Source organism: Branchiostoma belcheri, unplaced genomic scaffold, assembly GCF_001625305.1.
Source record: "Branchiostoma belcheri isolate BF01 breed outbred unplaced genomic scaffold, Haploidv18h27 scaffold4, whole genome shotgun sequence".
Taxonomy (NCBI): Eukaryota; Metazoa; Chordata; class Leptocardii; order Amphioxiformes; family Branchiostomatidae; genus Branchiostoma; species Branchiostoma belcheri.
This window is the reverse complement of record NW_017804020.1, coordinates 2,008,192-2,031,112: the sequence shown is the minus strand read 5'-3', so window position 1 is coordinate 2,031,112 and position 22,921 is coordinate 2,008,192. Positions and strand designations below refer to the sequence as shown.

The following is a 22,921-nucleotide window of genomic DNA, read 5'->3' as shown; positions in this document are numbered from 1 at the left end:
TATTCTAACACATGATTCTCATATAACAATAATTGTGATCCTAACACATCACACATTGTCGGTCAATCCCACATGTCCTAGGTGTTAAACATCCTCCTTTAGCCTCGTACAAACAGATATTACTGTCCTTACTGCTGAAAACCACCCACACACAACACACCTGTCCTTAGTGCTGAAAACCACCCACACACAACACACCTGTCCTTAGTGCTGAAAACCATCCACACACAAACATACCTGTCCTTGGTGCTGAATACAATCCACACATTAATACACCTGTCCTTAGTGCTGAACACCATCCACACACAAACATACCTGTCCTTAGTGCTGAACACCATCCACACATAACACACCTGCCCTGTTGAACATTGGTGATTGGTATTGCCTACACACAAACACACTATAGCTTCTCACGCAAAATTAAAAAAAACTGATGGCTAAACCAAAGCTGTCTCCACGAATAATGTTTATGCGTACCCAACTTTGCACTATATCATTCGAATCACCAAACAAGAAATACAACACAGACTTTTGGCTAAATTAGAAGACATGTATATTGTATATACATGAATTTATAAAAACACAGTCACTTCTGCCCTATATAGGGCAGTTTTGCATCACAAAATAAAATCTCTGTTTAAAAATCTGCATTTACATGCACGCTTGTGACATACAATATTATAAAATACTTGTCTCATTCAAATGTTTGGTAGAAACATTTCTGGTATGTAGAGATAAGTGGCACTGTAATGTATACATTCAGATGACATTTTTTGTGATGTCACATTGATGTTCATCTGCACTTTATACCAACATATGACTTGCGTGGTATAGAACAAAGTATTCCACACTATTAAAGATAAATCCACATGATAAATCCACATGCTGCTGATGTAGCTTAAGCTTTATCAGTGTAGCACAGTGAAGAGTCTGTAGCCTCTCTTAATCCTGTGGGTTAGCAGTGCCAACAGGAAACAAGGCTCCAACGTAACAGGTTCATCTCGGGCAGTGTCCTCTCCCTCATTTGCAGGAGACGTGTTGACCTGCATGCTCATGGTGGAGTGGCTTATCTTTTTGCCCGACACAGCGGCCATGTCATTTGTTGACGACAGGTCAAGCGTGTTGGTGAGCTGACATCTCTGCCATGCTTTCTGCTGTACGGCCTGGGAATCTTTTGAATTCTCCAGCACACTTTCCAGTCCTCTGGGCTCATTTCCTCTTACTGGTGAAGTCCAGGACTGTTTTGAGGCTTTCCTCTCAATCAGGACTTCCAGTCCACGAGGTTCATCAGCTGCTGTAAAGTCCAGGAGGCTCATACTCGGCTGTCCAAACTCTTGGTACGTGGAAGGCTTCTCTGGTTTCCACCAGGAGGATAGTGCTCCAGGACTCTGTGGCTTCATGACCCCGCTACCGACTTCAGACTTAGTTGGCAGATCCTTCAATGATGACCTGGACATAATGGAATCCCTCTGCCTCGGGTCAAAAGGCTTTAGCCAGCTGTCATCAAGAACGTGTGTTGAACAGGCCTGTGCCGGGGAGGACTCTGACTTGCGGGCAGGGTATGGACTCGCACAGTGGGAATCCCCTAGTCCAGAGTCCATGGCATCCATAGCCGCTTCAAAGGCATCAGCCGAAGAGTCATGGTCGTAATAAATTTCTCCTGAAGCACAACCATCATTGGGTACAAAGTGGACCTGGAGCGGCACTGGGTCCATAGTGCAGTTCGGAGGAAGTCGGTGGGCCACAAGACTTTTTTGCACAACGAAGAACTCTGGGATGCGTAGCGGCTGTTGTGCAGTATTTACGGTTGTTTCTATGCTTGCATCACCTGCAGACAGGCTAGTATTCTGTTGACTGGCAAGTCCCTTTCGGAATGTTTCTTCTTCCTTTTCGCTTTCATTTGTAGGAGACTCCGGAATGCAGTGTGGGATATCTAGCCTTTCTCTGTTTCCATCATTTGGCAGGGAGGATCCACTAAGAAACTGTTGTGGCATACTAGCTGCCTTCTTCTCCACCTTATCCTGCTGTTCAGCATCTAGCAGTGGCACGCCGTTCAGTAGAATCTGGGGAACTTCAGCCGCCTTCTGGCCTGCCTCCTCCTGCTCGTCAGCATCTAGCAGTGGCACCCCGTTTATCAGAATCTGGGGCACTTCAGGCGCCTTCTGGACTGCCTCCTCCTGCTCGTCAGCATCTAGCAGTGGCACCCCGTTTATCAGAATCTGGGGCACTTCAGGCGCCTTCTGGACTGCCTCCTCCTGCTCGTCAGCATCTAGCAGTGGCACCCCGTTTATCAGAATCTGGGGCACTTCAGGCGCCTTCTGGACTGCCTCCTCCTGCTCGTCAGCATCTAGCAGTGGCACCCGTTCAGTAGAATCTGGGGCACTTCAGACGCCTTCTGGTCTGCCTTGTCGTGCTGTTCGGCATCTGGCAGTGGAGCTCCACTGGCTAGTATGGCAAATACATCGCAGATAGCCAGTGGAACTCCGTTGAACGTAATCTGTTCAGAGCCACAGGTTTCTTGAATCACTTCTCCCTAAAGAAGCATCGTAAGAAGAAAACAAAAATTAGTTTTATGATCCATGTCCTGCTTCCGCAACTTTCTGACCATTTCCTGCTGATGAGCCATTCTCTCATCATTACTTTTTTTTGATCTATTGAATAAAGAGATAGATAACTTTTGATTATCCTCTGGGTATTATTAAACTATCATGCAACCTTGAACATCATGTGCATTAAAGCATTGGTCAACTGATTCAGACATTTCTGTATATACATGTAGACATTGCGCTGAGAAAATTCTTAACTTATTCCTATGCATCTTACTCAGCTCTTATCATTCTTGCATTACAAAGCCCAAATCAACCTTTTTTAAAAGTCACATACCTCCTGTATGTCCTGATGGATAGGCCTTGGGTCATTCAGGACATTTTTGGCATGTAGAGTTTTAGAGAGCAGGCATGGTCTAGCCTCGTCAAATCTAAATGATGAAGATAGCACATGTTTATGTTTACCACCATTATAATAGATGAAAAAATCATGGGGTCAGATATTATAAACTTCAGTGATTCGATTTCCCGATCTTTCTGGGAAATTCTGTTGTGGGGCACACAATGGACTTGTCATGAAATTTGTTTCTATAACAAAAGTGTGCTCTTCCTAACGCTGCTAGTTACCGGGTACTACAATGTATAAACGAATAATAAGGTCTCCCTATCCTTTCCAACAAAAAAGATTACTTATATCTAGGGGTGGGTACCGGTTCGGAAAATTCAGGTCCAGGTCCGGATCAGGTTCAGAGGATCAGGTCCAGGTCCATCTAAAATGTTACAGGGTTCTCTTAAGCGGGAGTTGTTTATTGTTTTGATTGGTAAAACGCAGGGTAAAATACGCTAAAAATTTAGCCACGCCGCGGTCCACACTTCCGGGTTAAGTGACGACAAAATAACGTCGAAAACGCTAAAAATCCGCATAGATGCATATATTTTCCCCATAGATTCTTGAAACTATGCATTTCTTCACTAGAATATCGATGTGTGGTTGTGGAAAATAGCACTTTAGCGCTTATGTCGAACAAAGAAAAGTTGTTTACTAGCGTGTCGGCTCGCTCAAGTCTACCGCCAGCAGCGCCGGCGGCGGACGCAACAACCAATCAGAGATGCGAAATGCCGACACGTGACGTGGGATTTGCATACAGGGGCGCGATGCACGAAATATTTTTGCGTCAATGTATTCAGCGCCGTGTTTCAAGAGATTAATACCGGGAAACAATTTTTTTCTTGTTTTTGAACGCATAAACATGGATTTACGCGAATCTAGTATGATTCAGGGTTATTTTTTTACCTGTCATGGCCAGATTATCTAAAGATATGTGTACAATCTACAGAAATGTAACATCAGGTCCGATCATCCGGTTTTCACGTTTCGGTTTTTTGGACTCGGTTCTTGAATGTTGTTCCGGTCCAAACCGGTCCGACTGAACCGGTACCCACCCCTACTTATATCTAAAACTTCCCAGGGAGTAGGGCCTAGGAAAAAACAGTTGTGTTTCCTGTTTCCTGACCGACCCTAGAAAAACCTGCCGACCCTAGACATTTTTTTCGGGTGGCCCCTGCAAGGGACATAAATTTTTCAAGCTGATCTACCTTTTCTAGCTCAATGACCTGACATTTTAGTGATGAAGCATTGTACAATCTAATAATCTAATATTGAAAATACAAGTGTCCTCATGCAAGTTTTACTTTGTTAAACTGTATTGTATATGTTCAATCCCTAGAGATTGTCAAAGTCTAATACAAAAAAAAAAAAAAAAGATAATCCCTACCTACTGACCCTAAATTTTTCAGGACTGAAACAGGAAACAACATTTTTTTCCTTGGCCTAAACAAGACAAAGTAACTGTGAATTTAGTGACTGAGTTAGTGAGTGAGTGAGTGATTGAGAATAGAGTGAGTGAGTGAGTGAGTGAGTGAGTGAGTGAGTGAGTGAGTGAGAGTTAGAGTGACAGGATGACCATATCTCACCGGAGCTCTGTGTTTGCCGCCTGATCCACCAGACGTTCCTCCAACTCTTTGATCTTAGCTGCTGCCTCAGCCTTCTCCCTGTCAGTGTAAAGAAGTGCAGTTGAGTCTGTCATTTGAACATGGCAAGAACAGATGAAATCAATTATTTGATTTTACATACTACAAATGATTAGCTGATGAATAGCTAGAATAAGGCGTGTATAAATACATTTATGGTCAATTATGAACTTTTATTATACATATCATTTTGTTATTTACCAACTCATTTTCCAATGAATTATACCTAACTTTTGTCAGCCAGATTGCATTCAGCCTTAGAGCATGGGACTAAGTACTAATTCTTTTCTGCACCTGCAACTAGGTACTTTATTGTATATTTTAAAGTACTAGTTATAAATGTATATGTTAAAACTAGAAAGGCCGACATTTGCTTGGGAGCAAATACAGCATATTTCAGTCCATCTCCCTCCCACGCAAAAGTGGACTATTCCAATCTTACCCCAGTGCAAAACTGGCAAAGGTTCTCAAATAGTAGCTATATGAGAACAAAGATGCAACAACAAGTAACGTTACTTTGGATCTTGAAAGCTTTACTAATCTTATTACAGGTATGCAAAAACTAACGATGATGAGATTTGATACATTTTGAAGGTCTTAGGCACATAAAATTGAATGTGTGGGTTATTACGCACCACTTAGGTGCAATGTGACCTCAGGTAACCCGCAATGGAACACATGTTCCATGGATGGAACCGGCCATTCTTTAGATAGAACATGGAACGGGTACAGCACTTTTGGCCCTTTTTTGCTGAAAATAGCCATTAAAGTCCCCCAAATGAGTCATTTGGAAGTGGTGTATGCCAAATATGTGACTGCTATTCTGTAGACACATGTTCAAGGTACCCTTATACTGAATTTCAGATCATTTGGTTGTAAAACCAGGGCTCAGGATCCAAAAGTCCATTTTTTGTCGAAAAATGCCCCAAAAAACCTTCATAAATTTTTTTCAAAGGCATGTATCAAAAAAATGAAAAAAACGCCTGGGGGTATTGGCACATTTGGCTGAATGATGGCTGAGTTGAATCCCTTTGACTGTTTGGCAGGAAGAGAAGAAGGAGAAGAAGAAACATCAGAGAACACAATATATTTCATCCATACCATAGTATGGACTGAAATATAATGATGGTTTTAGTCAAGATTTGAAGATTACTCACTGTGTCTTTTCTGATTGTAGATCAGCCACACGAGCCTTCAGCTCAATAACTTCCTGGTCTTTCAAGGAAACCCTGTTGTGGTGCACAGCATGGGAAACATTAAACTGTTAAAAAATGGTTAAAAAAGTGTTTTTTGCAACGTCTCAGGGAGGTGCCTAAAGGTACAGTATTGTGTGCAGTTTGCACACATTCATGGAAACCCTTGGAAAAACCTCTCTGCCCCGGATGCCCTTCTTTCTGTGGGCTTGTACACTATACACTCAGGGAGGAGTGCACTATATCTGTCTAGACTTAACAGGTACCATTTTTTCCTAGGCCTAAACAAGACAAAGTAAACTGTACAGTTAGTGAGTCAGTTAGTGTGTGAGTGAGTTATTGAGAATAGAGTGAGTGAGTCAGTGACTGAGTGTGAGTGAGTGAGTGTGAGTGAGTGAGTGTGAGTGAGTGAGTAAGAGTTAGAGTGACAGGATGACCATATCTCACCGGAGCTCTGTGTTTGCCGCCTGATCTACCAGACTTTTCTTCAGATCTCTGATGTTAGCTGCTGCCTCAGCCTTCTCCCTGTCAGTGTAAAGAAGTGCAGTTGAGTCTGTCATTTGAACATGACAACAACAGATGAAATCAATTATTTGATTTTACATACTAGAATGATTAGCTGATGTATGGATAGAATGAGGCCAAATTTATTATTTACTATTGCATAAGTACTAATTATTTTCTGCACCTGCAACTAGGTACTTTATTGTATATTTTAAAGTACAAGTTATAATGTATATGTTAAATTGATGGCTTAAGTCAAGATTTGAAGATTACTCACTGTGTCTTTTCTGATTGTAGATCAGCCACACGAGCCTTCAGCTCACTCACTTCCTGGTCTTTCAAGGAAACCCTGTTGTGGTGCACAGCATGGGAAACATTAAACTGTTACAAAATGGTTAAAAAAAGGGTTTTTGGCATCGTCTCAGGGAGGTGCCTAAAGGTACAGTATTGTGTGCAGTTTGCACACATTCCTGGAAACCCTTGGAAAAACCTCTCTGCCCCGGATGCCCCTCTTTCTGTGGGCTTGTTCACTATACACTCAGGGAGGAGTGCACTGTATCTGTCTAGACTTAACAGGTACCATTTTTTCCTAGGCCTAAACAAGACAAAGTAAACTGTACAGTTAGTGAGTCAGTTAGTGTGTGAGTGAGTGAGTGAGAATAGAGTGAGTGAGTGAGTGAGTGAGTGAGTGAGTGAGTGTCAGTCAGTGAGTGAGTGAGTGAGTGAGTGAGTGAGTGAGTGAGTGAGTGTGAGTGAGTGAGTGAGTGAGTGAGAGTTAGAGTGACAGGATGACCATATCTCACCTGTGTTCTGTGTTTGCCGCCTGATCTACCAGACGTGACTCCAGCTCTTTGATCTTAGCTGCAGCCTCAGTACTCTCCCTGTCAGTGTAAAGAAGTGCAGTTGAGTCTGTCATTTGAACATGACAAGAACAGATGAAATCAATTATTTGATTTTACATACTACAATGATTAGCTGATGAATGGCTAGAATAAGGCGTGTATAAATACATTTATGGTCAATTATGAACTTTTATTATACATATCATTTTGTTATTTACTAACTCATTTTCCAATGAATTATACAACTTTTGTCAGCCAGATTGCATTCAGCCTTTTTATTTATTTTATTTATTTCAACACCAAAAGCAAACCTTGCAGCAGGGATGAGAATCCCTGAATTGAAAGAGTTTGCGTACAGAAAAAAAAGTTACAATAGGCAAGGCAAACAATATATACACACCCTCATATACACTATAATAAAAAATTTGTACCAAGCAAAAAACTGTATACAGATGAGGTTGAGCATGGGACATTCTTGGACTTTTCTAGGGTGTATTTGCATTTTACGTAAGTACTCAAATTCTTTTCTGCACCTGCAACTAGGTACTTTATTGTATATTTTAAAGTACTAGTTATAATGTATGTTAAAATGATGGTTTTAGTCAAGATTTGAAGATTACTCACTGTGTCTTTTCTGATTGTAGATCAGCCACACGAGCCTTCAGCTCACTCACCTCCTGGTCTTTCAATGAAACCCTGTTGTGGTGCACAGCATGGGAAACATTAAAGTGTTAAAAAATGGTTTAAAAAGTGTTTTTGGCGACGTCTCAGGGAGGTGCCTAAAGGTACAGTATTGTGTGCAATTTGCACACATTCCTGGAAACCCTTGGAAAAACCTCTCTGCCCCGGATGCCCTTCTTTCTGTGGGCTTGTACACTATACACTCAGGGAGGAGTGCACTGTATCTGTCTAGACTTAACAGGTACCATTTTTTCCTAGGCCTAAACAAGACAAAGTAAACTGTACAGTTAGTGAGTCAGTTAGTGTGTGAGTGAGTGATTGAGAATAGAGTGAGTGAGTCAGTGACTGAGTGTGAGTGAGTGACTGAGTGAGTGAGTGTGAGTGAGTGAGTGAGAGTTAGAGTGACAGGATGACCATATCTCACCGGAGCTCTGTGTTTGCCGCCTGATCTACCAGACTTTTCTTCAGATCTCTGATGTTAGCTGCTGCCTCAGCCTTCTCCCTGTCAGTGTAAAGAACTTGCAGTTGAGTCTGTCATTTGAACATGGCAAGAACAGATGAAATCAATTTTTTGATTTTACATACTACAATGATTAGCTGATGAATGGCTAGAATAAGGCGTGTATAAATACATTTATGGTCAATCATGAACTTTTATTATACATATCATTTTGTTATTTACTAACTCATTTTCCAATGAATTATACCTAACTTCTGTCAGCCAGATTGCATTCAGCCTTTGAGCATGGGACATTCTTGGACTTTTCTAGGGTGTATTTGCATTTTACGTAAGTACTAATTCTTTTCTGCACCTGCAACTAGGTACTTTATTGTATATTTTAAAGAACTAGTTATAAATGTATATGTTAAAATGATGGTTTCAGTCAAGATTTGAAGATTACTTACTGTGTCTTTTCTGATTGTAGATCAGCCACACGAGCCTTCAGCTCAATCACCTCCTGGTCTTTCAAGGAAACCCTGTTGTGGTGCACAGCATGGGAAACATTAAACTGTTAAAAATGGTTTAAAAAGTGTTTTTGGCAACCTCTCAGGGAGGTGCCTAAAGGTACAGTATTGTGTGCAATTTGCACACATTCCTGGAAACCCTTGGAAAAACCTCTCTGCCCCGGATGCCCTTCTTTCTGTGGGCTTGTTCACTATACACTCAGGGAGGAGTGCACTGTATCTGTCTAGACTTAACAGGTACCATTTTTTCCTAGGCCTAAACAAGACAAAGTAAGCTGTACAGTTAGTGAGTCAGTTAGTGTGTGAGTGAGTGATTGAGAATAGAGTGAGTGAGTGAGTGTGAGTGAGTGAGTGAGTGAGTTAGTGAGTGAGTGAGTGTGAGTGAGTGAGTGAGTGAGTGAGTGAGTGAGTTAGTGAGTGAGTGAGTGTGAGTGAGTGAGTGTGAGTGAGTGTGTGAGTGAGTGACTGAGTGTGAGTGAGTGTGTGAGTGAGTGACTGAGTGTGAGTGAGTGACTGAGTGTGAGTGAGTGACTGAGTGAGTGAGAGTGAGTGTGAGTGAGTGAGTGAGTGAGAGTTAGAGTGACAGGATGACCATATCTCACCTGAGCTCTGTGTTTGCCGCCTGATCTACCAGACGTTCCTCCAGCTCTCTGATCTGAGCTGCTGCCTCAGCCTTCTCCCTGTCAGTGTAAAGAAGTGCAGTTGAGTCTGTCATTTGAACATGGCAACAACAGATACATACTACAATGATTAGCTGATGAATGGCTAGAATAAGGCGTGTTATTCTAGCCATTCATCAGCTAATCATTGTGGTCAATCATGAACTTTTATTATACATATCATTTTGTTATTTACTAACTCATTTTCCAATAAATTATACCTAACTTTTGTCAGCCAGATTGCATTCAGCCTTTGAGCATGGGACATTCTTGGACTTTTCTAGGGTGTATTTGCATTTTACATAAGTACTAATTCTTTTTTGTGCCTGCAACTAGGTACTTTATTGTGTATTCTAAAGTACTAGTTATAATGTATGTTAAAATGATGGTTTTAGTCAAGATTTGAAGATTACTCACTGTGTCTTTTCTGATTGTAGATCAGCCACACGAGCCTTCAGCTCACTCACTTCCTGGTCTTTCAAGGAAACCCTGTTGTGGTGCACAGCATGGGAAACATTAAACTGTTAAAATGGTTAAAAAAGTGTTTTTGGCGACGTCTCAGGGAGGTGCCTAAAGGTACAGTATTGTGTGCAATTTGCACACATTCCTGGAAACCCTTGGAAAAACCTCTCTGCCCCGGATGCCCTTCTTTCTGTGGGCTTGTTCACTATACACTCAGGGAGGAGTGCACTGTATCTGTATAGACTTAACAGGTACCATTTTTTCCTAGGCCTAAACAAGACAAAGTAAACTGTACAGTTAGTGAGTCAGTTAGTGTGTGAGTGAGTGATTGAGAATAGAGTGAGTGAGTGAGTGAGTGAGTGAGTGAGTGAGTGAGTGAGTGAGTGAGTGTGAGTGAGTGAGTGAGTGAGTGAGTGAGTGTGAGTGAGTGAGTGAGTGAGTGTGAGTGAGTGTGTGAGTGAGTGACTGAGTGTGAGTGTGTGAGTGAGTGACTGAGTGTGAGTGAGTGACTGTGAGTGAGTGACTGAGTGAGTGAGAGTGAGTGAGTGAGTGTGAGTGAGTGAGTGAGTGAGTGAGAGTTAGAGTGACAGGATGACCATATCTCACCTGAGCTCTGTGTTTGCCGCCTGATCTACCAAACGTTCCTCCAGCACTCTGATCATAGCTGCTGCCTCAGTACTTTCCCTGTCAGTGTAAAGAAGTGCAGTTGAATCTGTCATTTGAACATGGCAAGAACAGATGAAGTCAATCATCTGATTTTAAATACTAGAATGATTAGCTGATGTATGGATAGAATAAGGCCAAATTTATTATTTACTATTGCATAAGTACTCATTCTTTTCTGCACCTGCAACTAGGTACTTTCTTGTAGTTATAACTGTATATGTTAAAATGATGGTTTTAGTCAATATTTTAAGATTACTCACTGTGTCTTTTCTGATTGTAGATCAGCCACATGAGCCTTCAGCTCAATCACTTCCTTGTCTTTCAAGGAAACTCTGTTGTGGTGAACAGCATGGGAAATATTAAACTGTTAAAAAATGGTTTAAAAAGTGTTTTTGGCAACGTCTTTAGGGAGGTGCCTGAAGGTACAGTATTGTGTGCAGTTTGCACACATTCCTGGAAACCCTTGGAAAAACCTCTCTGCCCTGGATGCCCTTCTTTCTGTGGACTTGTTCACTATACACTCAGGGAGGAGTGCACTGTGTCTGTCTAGACTTAACAGGTACCAAGGCTTCCTCAAAATCATGAAATCATGGCAGTGCCATGCAAACAATAACCCTAACAGCAACCACAGTCGCCATGGCAATGTATGTTTTCATTGCCAGTCTTGTTTTCAGCTTGTGTCTGTGATTGATCTACTGAAGCTATTGGCTAGGTAGTCTAGTCAGGTTTAAGACCTTTGGGAAAGGCACATTACACCTCACAGACGTCTTCTCAGATCAGAGTCCTCTTTAAAGAGAGCCACACCTTGAGCACGTTATAGATTCTATTGCACTTATCAAAATGACTAGCGGATCAAATCTTGCTTCCATGTGAAACCTGTGTTTTAACTGTAACTGAAATTAACTGTTGTTCTGTGCATCAAGAAAGTGTACAAAAACTCACCTGTTCTGGAAAGATTCCTCGAGCTCAACAATCATGCTGAGGAAAAACCATTAGAGAATTGATTTAAGCATCTTTGAATTTAAACAGCTTATTTAGCGAATCTGAGAACGGATTCAGTATATGGTGGGAGCAAGTTTCTAATTTAGCAAATATGACTTTAACTGCAAGATTTCAACGTTATATTTGTAAACTTACGTGGAGTGTGCCTCCAGCCATCTTGAGAATTCCCTAGAGTAGAAACAATTCATAACAAATGTTACAGATATGTCAACAAACATATCTATCATTATAATTTGTACTGGGCACCTCAGTCAAAGATAGAAATATTAGACATGAGAGATTTAGAAAAGGCAAACTTTATTACGTTCTTTGAAGTCCTCATAGTATTATAAATCCATTTCTTATTCTACATGTAAAATTTTATGAAACCTCACATTCACTGCATCATAAAAATGATTTTCTCTACAAATGGACATTTTATATATGGAGAGATCTTTTCAGCACCAAGGGCAGGTCATATGTCAATAGAAGTCGAAGATAAACGATTGTTCTTACCTGAGAATCGCATTCTCTTGTTGGTGGGTGTGTTCAATTTGGTCTTGGAGTCTCCTATAGAAATCAACCACAATGTAAGAAACTGGACAATGATGAGGTATACCTCATGAGTCAATACTCTTTTATTATTACAACAATATATCAGAATGGAGAAGAGAATGTATTTTATGTACCGGTATATATTTATTATTTATTGAGTCCACCAGATTGAGACTTTCCAATGCTTTCTTGACACTTTTTAATCACAGCTGCCAAAACTGCCTTCAATTCAAGAAAACCATGTGTAAACATGCTTAATATGCCTTATATTACCTGATCACTTCGGAGGTGCAACGCTGTTTCATTTCCAACAGGCTGAAAGAAAAAAGAGGCAACATTAGCCAATGAACATCTCAGCCGGGTAAGAATGACTTTTTTCTTTATTTTCCTGACACCTAGATGTTAATAATATGCTGTATACTATACATTTTATATGTAAAAAGATCTTTAAATACGTAAACCTATGCAAATATTTGGGTGCACTGGTGCACCCTCACAGAAAAGATCATGGGTGCACAGCTCCAAACATGGGTGCACTAAGGTGCACATGCACCCAGTGTTTCCAGCCATGTTGCATCATTGTGTGCCTAAATATCTCTTGATTCTAAATGGTTCTTGAATTGGCTATCAACAACAGATAATAAATGAAATGGTTGACAATATTGTGGGAGTTGTCAGACTAAATGTTTTCTATTATAGAGTTGTTCCTTACCTCTGGAGGCCTTTTTGGTTCTCCATAAGGGCGTCTGTGCGCTCTTTTAGGCTGTGAAAGGAAAAGATTAACATTAATGAGTGAGTGAGTGAGTGAGTGAGTGAGTTTGTGAGTGGTATAAATGCACTGTACTATTTTTAAATGTCAAAATCTCTTTGGTACTTGCAAGGGCAATGATTACAAATAGTTCATAGTGACACTATCTAGACTTCTTTCACGTTCATTTTTCTAGAAAAATCCATTTACTGCCCCCTCCCAAAAAGTACTGGACATATGAACTATGTAAAGTAGACATGAATGTACAACAATACATTTGGTTCAGTACATTGTAATGTTTCTAATCTCTGACTATTTCTGACTTCATGTGCTAGCTAAAGCTGACTAAAACTGAGTTCTTACTCTTGTAACGCAGGTTCTGTGCTGCCTGTGTCAGTTGGCTGAATAAGAAAAGGAACGCACTACAATAAGCAAACATATTAAACAAAACATAGAAAAGAAAGTAAACCTTTTGTAAACAATTCAAATCATACTTACACTGCTTTTAATTAAACTGGCCGAATGGCAACATTGTTACAAATTATAACATGCACATTTCCATTAAAAAAATCCAAATAAATTGAAGGTTATAAAAAGTTAACGTAAGTTTTGTATCTTTTTTGTCCTAAAGAAACAAACTTGTGGCATTGTAATTTGATATAGCAAGTTACCAACCTATCTAGTTAAACATCCACGGAAGCTACGCAACGTGCATCATAACAAATGATGAACTAAGGCCACACCAATTTAATTTCTTGGTTAACGGATTCGCCCGCTTCATTTTTTTCCGATTTGCAAATAAAAATAAAAATTCAGAATCAACTGCAAAATGCTCATATTTTGCCCTGAACAATTGAAAACAGTCCTTTAATTTCTTCCCAGTTATTACAGTTATTCCATCTTTCAATGCAATGATATCATTAAAAGTTCAAAATTCATTGTTTAAATTTTGAACCAGCCTGGTGTTTTGACTTCGTGGCTCCTATGGTACCATTTTGGACCATAATAGGATGCCTAGGCCTGTTTTTATTTTTATTTTTTTTTCGCCCGCCCGGTCCATTATTTTTCTAGAAAAATCTGTTAACCAAGAAATTAAATTGGTGTGGCCTAACTACAACGTAAGTTGACGACAAATGAAAGGTTATGAAACAACACGAGCGGTACACCGGCGGTGGAAAAACTCCCAAAAACGAACATGAAACTTACCATGGCCGTGGCCCCAACTTGAAAGCCGTCTTCAGAAGAACCCTTCTTCAGTTTTCCGATCGCTCTCTCAAACATCGACTCCTTCTCAACGCTAACGTTGTCCTCAGACTGTGTAGTAGTTGACTTCGTCGTCGCCATAGCTCGAGTTCTCAACATAGATGATAGAACGCCTACAGATGTCATTAAAAAAACTCATGTAAAACAGCCTTCAGGATTAACTACATGATGTTTCTAGATCTTGAACTGTTGTGAGAAAGAACTACATGGTTATATTTCCCATGTTCCATAGGGGTAAAATATGTCATCTTTGTTATAGATCGTACAAATGACCTTGGTGACCGTAACCTTGTTCTATCCATTCAGCGCCAAAATGAAAAACTTTTTTCAGAGTATTTTCAACAAAACACCCCGCTTTTTTGTCTCTCTAATGTTCCTTCTATGTGTTAAGCGACCTTACAAGTAACATCTGACTATGACTTGCGGTTTTTCGTGAATATTTTGCTGATTGTTCCGCCTAGAAACGGAGAGAGAAAAAAACCCAACCTGCTTGTAATGCTGGCTAGTGTCATCTGTGGGAGTAAATAGAACCCGTGCCCATGGTAACAGGAGCAAACATGGCGGATCGAACGCTGGGAGGAATGAACTTGAAAATCCTGCGTTGAACATTAAAAAATCATGTTTTAGATGCATTATTTCTAAATGCTTTGCATACTCAAGACGTTCTCTGGTTTGCAATTATATCTTTTTCGAAATCCTTCCATATAGTAGATCGCTAGGATAACTTGAGGGAATATCAAATGATGTTTTTGATATCATATCTTGTGGTCATTCCTGTACAACTTACAGCGGACGCGCACGGTTGTGGCAACCAGGTTGCGTAGTTTGGTGTATCGTCACTTGCTTTGGCCTTTGAGTTTGACGTACTCAGTTCTTTGTTCTTCTTCTTCTTTTTTTTTTTTTGCTTTAAAGCCCGGTGCAGTTTGTCTCTGAAGCGTGCTGATTGTCCCGGAATACTAGTGTTTATATCCAAACAGCGAGAAGTTCGCCAAAGCAACTGGGACGAAAAGCTGTTGTTGAAATCAACATGCATGGCACTGTATTTCGCGCGAACGGTCAAAACCCACCCAATGGAATTTGGTCGTGGCGTTACACTTTGAAACTACGGTACAAATACACAACCGTATACGACCGTAACATCGTTCTTGATATTTTCTCCGTTTACCGTGATTATATGAAAAGGTTCCCAATGAGCTGACAGACGTTGTCCAACTTTTTTCGATCCCATTTAACGTTAACTTTATGTGTGCCATGCCGCGTTTCTTTAATATAAAGTCACACCGCTTTTTATTTTCTTTGTGATTGAATTTGTCTTCGTAATTTGCACATCTGTAAAAACGCATTTGGTATGGTCCCTTCAAAATAGTGGTTCGGTACGACGAGAATTCTCTGGGATGTTATATTTGTGCAAATTTCAGGGTAACTGAGTAACGACTTTGTTATTTTTTACATAAAGTCTTGCTCCATAACTAATTGTTCTTATTATGTGGATTCACCCATGCATAACAGAATTATAATAATCTTTAAAACTATGCCGGACTTTGGACCCCTGCCGGACTTTGGACCCCTCCCGTTAAACTGTTACCTTCTCGAGTTTATATCGTCGGAATGTTTTTCTAAAACTACAAAAATTATCGATGACAGTATGCACGTGAGTTATATAAAATTATGGATGATTTGGTCTCTCTTTTGGAAGAAATTTACCTCAAAACATTTGTGAGATGTAACGTTAAAAATCATAATCAGATCGTCGTTGTTCAGGCTTGCATGAGAGGCGCTTGTATATTGGCTGTTGTTAACTTAATTACCAAATTCAAATTTTGCTCTTGATCAGACGAACAGGTGGGCCCGGCAGCTGTGCGTGAAACACGCGGTTCCAAGATGGCGAGTATTACAGTGGAAGGAGAGAACTCTCTGTCCAATTCTGCCCAGAAAGGCGCGACAAGTCCGCTTTTTGGTGGTAAGTTGCACTCAATTTTGTCTTTATTACTCTCTGGACTAATGTAGACAAACCTCCTTGAAGCGAAATGAAACAAGAACACATAATTTCGAAAATTACTTGCAGCATCTGTTCCCCCGTATTTAATGCTGCACTTAGTCAATCTGCCGCATGGGGCGCTGCCGCGTGGTCTGATGAAACAAGAGCTCATTGGAGCATTGGAGAGATTATTTCTAGTACAAATTCCCAGCAAAGAAGTGCTTACATTTTTAGGTGAATGATGATTGTATATGTATAGTATTGATAGAAATTATTAATATGTATTCTCTTCGTGATTAAAGGAATCAGAACGTTGTTGCTCATTTACAGTGTGAATGAGTAATATTGAGCTTTTTGGCTGTTTAACTTTTATCCATTAACCATTAACGTTATATGTATGATGTGAATTCTTGCAATTATCTGTAAGAATTGTGGTACCAGTTCCATTATTGGCTTTAATTATTACCGGTATCAATGTTCATTGTTTATGCTTCACCACCTCTATTTCTTCCCACAAATGTGTATTATGATTATTATAAGTGTTTCTTCAAATGTTTAATGAATATTCTGATGATTTGAAGTGGGTGAGCCATATTGACACTTGTTGGTACCACCGGTGGTGTGATTTTATATATTGCATTACCTAGAACACCAAATAAAATTTTTGACATGTCGTTAGTAATTTTTTAAATCAAAATGTTTTATTTGTGAGGGGCACACTAGATGCATTCTTCCTTTACAATGTTCTGTCTGTCATGTGTTCAAAGTTTGTTGAACTGTTGTTTGAAATGCATTTCATGTGTTGTTAACTGTTTGGAGGTTTTTCATGCTTGCTGCAGATGCTGTATTAACTTGTTGGCTATTACATGTACCGGTTTGATTTTTCCATAGGTAGATTAGATTTTGTGCTATGGATGTTTTGTCAACATGTGTTATTTATCAAAGATGATTGTTTTGATATCTTATGTGAGATGTATTTTCACATGTGATTGTTTTTTGTTCATAACATTCTATGTTCACTTCTGACTGAATGTAATAACATGTACTGAGTTTACCTCACTAGCATAGCCTGTACCCTTTTTCCAACCCAAAGCAGATTTTAGAACTTTTTGAAGTGTTCAGAATTTTAGGATGTATGATGTATCTTGTCTTGAGATGGATGTTCTGAGAATATTGTTTGTAACTTCTGTAGCTCGTAGCTTTTCTGACAAAATTTTTCATTTATATTTACATGTACACCATACGTTTGGGAAACTGTACACCTGACCATGAGGGACCTGGTGATTTGAAGATCCCAGATGAATATAAGGTGAGAAAATCCAAATTCTGTATTTTCCCTACCGTTTACGTGTGTGTGTGTTTTTTTTAACAAGTGTGTAACATACAATGTTCTATAGTTAGGCCACCGCTGACTGATGCAGTAGTGATGACTCCTGTCTGAACCTGACAAGAGAAGATTGGACCAGACCAGACCTGGTGATTTGAAGACACCAGAGGGATATATGGTGAGAAAATCTGAATTCTGTAATACAATGTTCGCTACCATTTACTTTGTGTTATTTGTATCAAGTATGTAACATATAATGTTCTTATATATAATAGCTAGGTGACTGCTGACTGATGCAGTCAAGTGATGACTCCTGTCTCAGCCCGAGAACCTGACAAGAGAAGATTGGCCCAGACCAGACCTCGTGATTTGAAGATCCGGCCAGACAAATATAAGGTGAGAAAATATGAATTCTGTATTCTCTATCATTTACTGTGTGTTTTGAAGCATTTGTCAAATGTATAATGTTGACTCCTGTCTAAAGCCGCCAAGACCAGACCAGACCTGGTGATTTGAAGATCCGGCCAGACAAATATAAGGTGAGAAAATATGAATTCTGTATTCCGTATCATTTACTGTGTGTTTTGAAGCATTTGTCAAATGTATAATGTTGACTCCTGTCTAAAGCCGCCAAGACAAGACCAGACCTGGTGATTTGAAGCAAGTGTCTAACATATAATGTTCTATAGTTAGGTGGCTGCTGACTGATGCAGTAGTGATGACTCCTGTCTAAACCAGAGAAGTTTGGACCAGTGCGATGTGATTGGAAGATACCAGATAAATACAAGGTGAGAAAATCTGAATTCTGTACTTTCTATTTCTATATCTAAATTCAAGCAAAGGAATATAATGTAGTTAGAATTTATTGTTTTCAATCATTCAGTGTTGCCTGGAAATGTTTTTTTTGTGCATCCTACGAATTATTCTTTTTACTGTTAGGTGTGTCCTGATGTTCCTGTTCTGAATGGGAGAAGCCTGTGATGACGGACAACTGGAAGACTGTCCAGACTTCAGACCAGACCAAACCTGTTGAGCTTAAGACAGAGTGATGAGTTTGTACAGGTGAGATGATGCTTTACAACTTGCATGTTTCTTTCTCCGTTGATGGGTTAAGAACTCGAGGCGATATATACTATACAACCTATAACATGCTTGAGGCCGTGTTCATGATTCAAAAGTTGTTGCGAATTGATTCGAAGTGAAAAAATAAATCAAATTGTTTGGGAACATGAACGCTCCATTTTGGTTCCATTGCGATTTATTTTGAACCACCTCTTAGGTCACTCGTGAGGTGGTTCAAATGTTTCGCATTTGTCGAATTGTGATCAATAACATGCAGAAGCAAGTCATTCCGAGTTGACGCTGTACACCCGGGAATGTGGGGTCGGGCATATAGTTTGCAGTGTGGCTTTTTGTACCACAGATTTTTTATGTTGGCACTTTGAAAGTGGTTTGTAAACATAAACATAAACATGTTTGTTGTGTGACATAGTTTGGTGCAAAGTCAATAGCTGTTTTCACATATACTGGTCCACCCAATGACTTACTATTGCAAAGGTTTGAACTTCGCGCCATACAGCCCTGTCTCTAACGTGGAGGCACCACATCCAGGTGACCACAAGTTTGACGTCAGCCCTAAAACAGCTGACCTATATTTTGCAGGAAATAGCCAGACGAGGCATTCCTTTCCTTGGTGATTAGTTCTTTGTCATAGATGAGCGTGCCGCGAACTATGGAGAAAATTTATAATAAATTCTTTCGATCTGTCACATGTTTTAGGGCTGCCATCAAACTTGTGGTCGCCTGGTTGAAAAGTACTAGAAATATGTGAATGTGGCCCAAACATGTCAGCGCCTCCACGTTAGAGACAGAGCCGTACAGCGCGAAGTTCAAACCTTGCAATAGTAAATCATTGGGCAGACTAATGTAAACAAGGTGAAAAATTGATGTTGTGGACATTCACCAAGGGAAAAGATGACTTAAAAATCCTCCAACTGTTTCCTTTAACTGAATTCCTCCCTTTCAAACATTTGACACATTGTGTAAAAAAGTAGCCAATGTTTGTAGCTTTGTTTGACTACGTAGTAATTCCTTATTAGGTCAATTTTCCCACCCCCCAAATTGTTGCTTTGGGCTTTGACCTAAAGAAGAGTTTTTTGGCAGAAAAATGTCAGTCTCTTCGAGTTAAAAGTAGTCATTTCACCATAACTGTTGTGTTTAACTAAATTCTTAAGTCAATTTCCAGTCAAAAAACTTGACGCTGTACATCCGAGAATGTGGGGTCGGGCATAGTTTGCAGTGTGGCTTTTTGTACAGCGGATTTTTTATATTGGCACTTCAGTTGAATGTGGTTTATAAACATACCGGTATTAAACATGCTTGTTGTGTGACATAATTTGTTGCAAGGTCAATAGCTGTTTTCACACACTGACTTTTGTTTCTCTGTCTTCAAGATGCGGACCAAGAGACTGGACTGCCACGGGAGGATCAGAACCCGACTATTATCGGTGCAGCTGTGTGAAAGAAGATGGGGGTGTGAGTATGGTTTCTTTGTTAACACAGGACAACACTCCACACACATACACTCACATTTCTCTCCCTCTTATGCCCAGTTCACTCTACTCTGAGGGTCCATAAATCGTAGCCAGCCACTTTAATTCCACGTTGTTTGGCCAATCCTGAATTCAGTGCAAAGAGACAGCCTGCATGCCCTTTTTTCTTTTAAAAACCTGGCCTTTAAATAAATAATCCCTCCCCCCCCCATTGCTGAAAATTGCCCCAAAATTGTTGCTATAGGGCTTTACACTTAATTTAGATCCTCCGAACACCTCATTGTCAATTTGATTTTTTCACGTCGTTTGGCTGATCCTAAATTCATCGTAAAGTGAGGGCCCGCGTGCCCTTTTTTCTTAAGACATAAGCAGGCCTTTCGAGTCTTTAAAATCTGTAGGCAGCTGCCCAAAATCATTGTAATCAGTAACCCCCGTGAGCGTCACTAAAAATTGCCCCCAAAATTGTTGCTTTGGGCCTTTACACTGAAATTTTGCATGTTTTTCATGTTGTTTGGCTGATCCTGAATTCATTGTAAAGTGAGGGCCCGCATGCCCTTTTTTCATAAGGTGTAAACAAACCTTTTTAGTCTTCGTAAGGGGATAGTCTGCCGCCCAAAATCATTCTAATCACTACCCCCCACACAGGCCCTCTTAAGCGTCACCGAAAATTGTCACATGGGCCCAAAGTCTCCAAACACTTTTTTCTGCCAAAAAAACCTTAAGTTTCGAGTCTTCGTAATCGATAGGCAGCCGCCCAAAATCACTTCCCCCATGCAGGCCCTCTTAGGCATCACTTAAAATTGTCACTTTGGGCGCAAAAGTCGGCAAAAAAACCTAAGTACCATTATCTTTAAAGACCTATTTCAGAGTTGTGTTTTGCTAATTTCTTTTTGAGTCAATTTCCCGCCAAAAATTTGCATAACTGGTACCCTCACCTGGGTAATTAATTGGATTAAAAGTTTCCCGCCAAAAAACTTAGTATATAGAGGACTCTAACCTTGAACTTGTGCCCTCCCCTCCTCCTTACTTCTGAGCTGTTAGCTCCACTCCTACTACTCACACAGTACCTTACCAACACAGTTCCAACATGTTCAACCTTTCTTTCCACTTAACTTCTCCCAACACTAATGCTACATCAGACCAACCTCCCCATGCACTTAGTTCATTGAGCAAAGCTTCTCGACTTGTAGTTTCTCACTCTCCCTGTCAGTCAATTGTACAAGAATGCTGGTGTTTCGAAGCACCATGTCTCCACAAAAGACATCCCCTGGGGAGCACGCTGAGTACATTGCTGACAGGAGAGTGAGAACTGACTAGAAGTCGAGAAGCTTCACTCAATGAACAAGTGTGCATGGGAAGGTTGGTCTGATGTAGCATTAGTGTTGGGAGAAGTTTAGTGGAAAGAAAGGTTGAACATGTTGGAACAGTGTTGGTAAGGTACTGTGTGAGTAGTAGGAGTGGAGCTAACAGCTCAGAAGTAAGGAGGAGGGGGGGCACAAGTTCAAGGTTAGAGTGCTCTATATACTAAGTTTTTTGGCGGGAAACTTTTAATCCAATTAATTACCCAGGTGAGGGTACCAGTTATGCAAATTTTTGGCGGGAAATTGACTAAAAAAATTAGCAAATCACAACAGTTACAGTGTGCTTTTAACTTTTGTGAAGACCTACGTTTTTTTTGCAGAAAAAAGTGTTTGGAGACTTTTGGGCCCAAAGTGACAATTTTAAGTGACGCTTAAGAGGACGGTAAAGTGATTATGATTTTGGGCGGCTGCCTATCGATTACGACGACTAAAAAGACTTGTTCACGCCTTATGAAAAACATAGAAAATTTCAGTGTAAAGGCCCAAAGCGACAATTTTTGGGGCAATTTTTAGTGACGCTCATGGGGGTTAGTGATTACGATGATTTTGGGCAGCTGACTTGAAAGGCCTGCTTACGTGTTAAGAAAAAAGGGCATGCGAGCCCTCACTTTACAATGAATTCAGGATCAGCCAAACGAAGTGAGAATTTAAGTGTAAAGCCCAAAAGCGACAATTTTGGGGGGCAATTTTCAGTAATGCGCAAAGGGGGTAGTGATTATGAGCTTCAAGACTAAAAAGGCCTGTTTAAGAAGAAAGGGCAGGCAGGCCGTCTCTTTGCAATGAATTCAGGATTGTCTAAACGGTGTGGAATTAAAGTGGTTGGCTACGATTAACGGCTCCTCACGGAAAAAGGCATGTGGACCCTCAAAGTAGAGACCGGGGCATAAGAGGAGAGAAATGTGAGTATGTGTGTGGAGTGTTGTCCTGTGTTAACAAAGAAACCATACTCACACCCACCATCTTCTTTCACACAGCTGCGCCGATAAAAGTCGGGTTCTGATCCTCCCGTGGCAGTCCAGTCTCCGGGTCCGCATCTTGAAGACAGAGAAACAAAAGTCAGTGTGAGAAAACAGCTATTGACCTTGCAACAAAAATTATGTCACACAACAGGCATGTTTATCTGTAATTATAAACCACATTCAACTTAACTGCCAACATAAAAAATCTGTGGTACAAAAAGCCACGCTGTGAACTATGGCGGACCCCACATTCCCGGGTGTACAGCGTCAACCCGGAATGACTCACTTCTGCACGTGAATGATCGCAATTTGACGAACGCAAAACTTTATATATCATTCAGACCACCTCGCAAGGTGGACAAAAATAAATCGCAACGGAACTGAAATGGAACGTTCATGTTCCCAAATAATTTGATTTATTTTTTCAGTTCGAATCGATTCGCACCAAATTTTGAATCATGAACAGGGCCTCAAACATGTTATATGTTGTATTGAATATCGCCTCGAGTTCTAATGCATCAGAGGAGAAAGAAACATGCAAGTTGTAAAGCATCATCTCACCTGTACAAACTCATCACTGTCTGGTCTGGTCTGAAGTCTGGACAGTCTTCCAGTTGTCTGTGATCACAGGCTTCTCCCAGGACAGG

At 40.4% G+C, this 22,921-nt stretch overlaps 1 protein-coding gene and 1 long non-coding RNA gene across 2 annotated transcripts; both read right to left on the bottom strand.

Moving 5' to 3' along the window:
• Window positions 1-463: 463 nt before the first annotated feature.
• On the bottom strand, window positions 464-11,527 carry LOC109476893 (golgin subfamily A member 4-like). Its single transcript, XM_019777909.1, is given in 16 exon segments — window positions 464-2,356; window positions 2,359-2,533; window positions 2,884-2,977; window positions 4,521-4,598; window positions 5,735-5,806; window positions 6,218-6,295; window positions 6,552-6,623; window positions 7,078-7,155; window positions 7,741-7,812; window positions 8,222-8,299; window positions 8,704-8,775; window positions 9,366-9,443; window positions 9,840-9,911; window positions 10,491-10,568; window positions 10,811-10,882; window positions 11,493-11,527. Coding segments are annotated over 16 exon segments (2,652 nt in total). The 3' UTR covers window positions 464-908.
• A 162-nt stretch (window positions 11,528-11,689) lies between these two features.
• On the bottom strand, window positions 11,690-13,393 carry LOC109477084. The gene is made up of 5 exons (XR_002140637.1): window positions 13,333-13,393; window positions 12,799-12,849; window positions 12,360-12,401; window positions 12,048-12,101; window positions 11,690-11,720 (listed from the first exon to the last, which is right to left on the bottom strand). It is a non-coding gene; the product is annotated as an uncharacterized LOC109477084 (long non-coding RNA).
• Window positions 13,394-22,921: the final 9,528 nt, after the last annotated feature.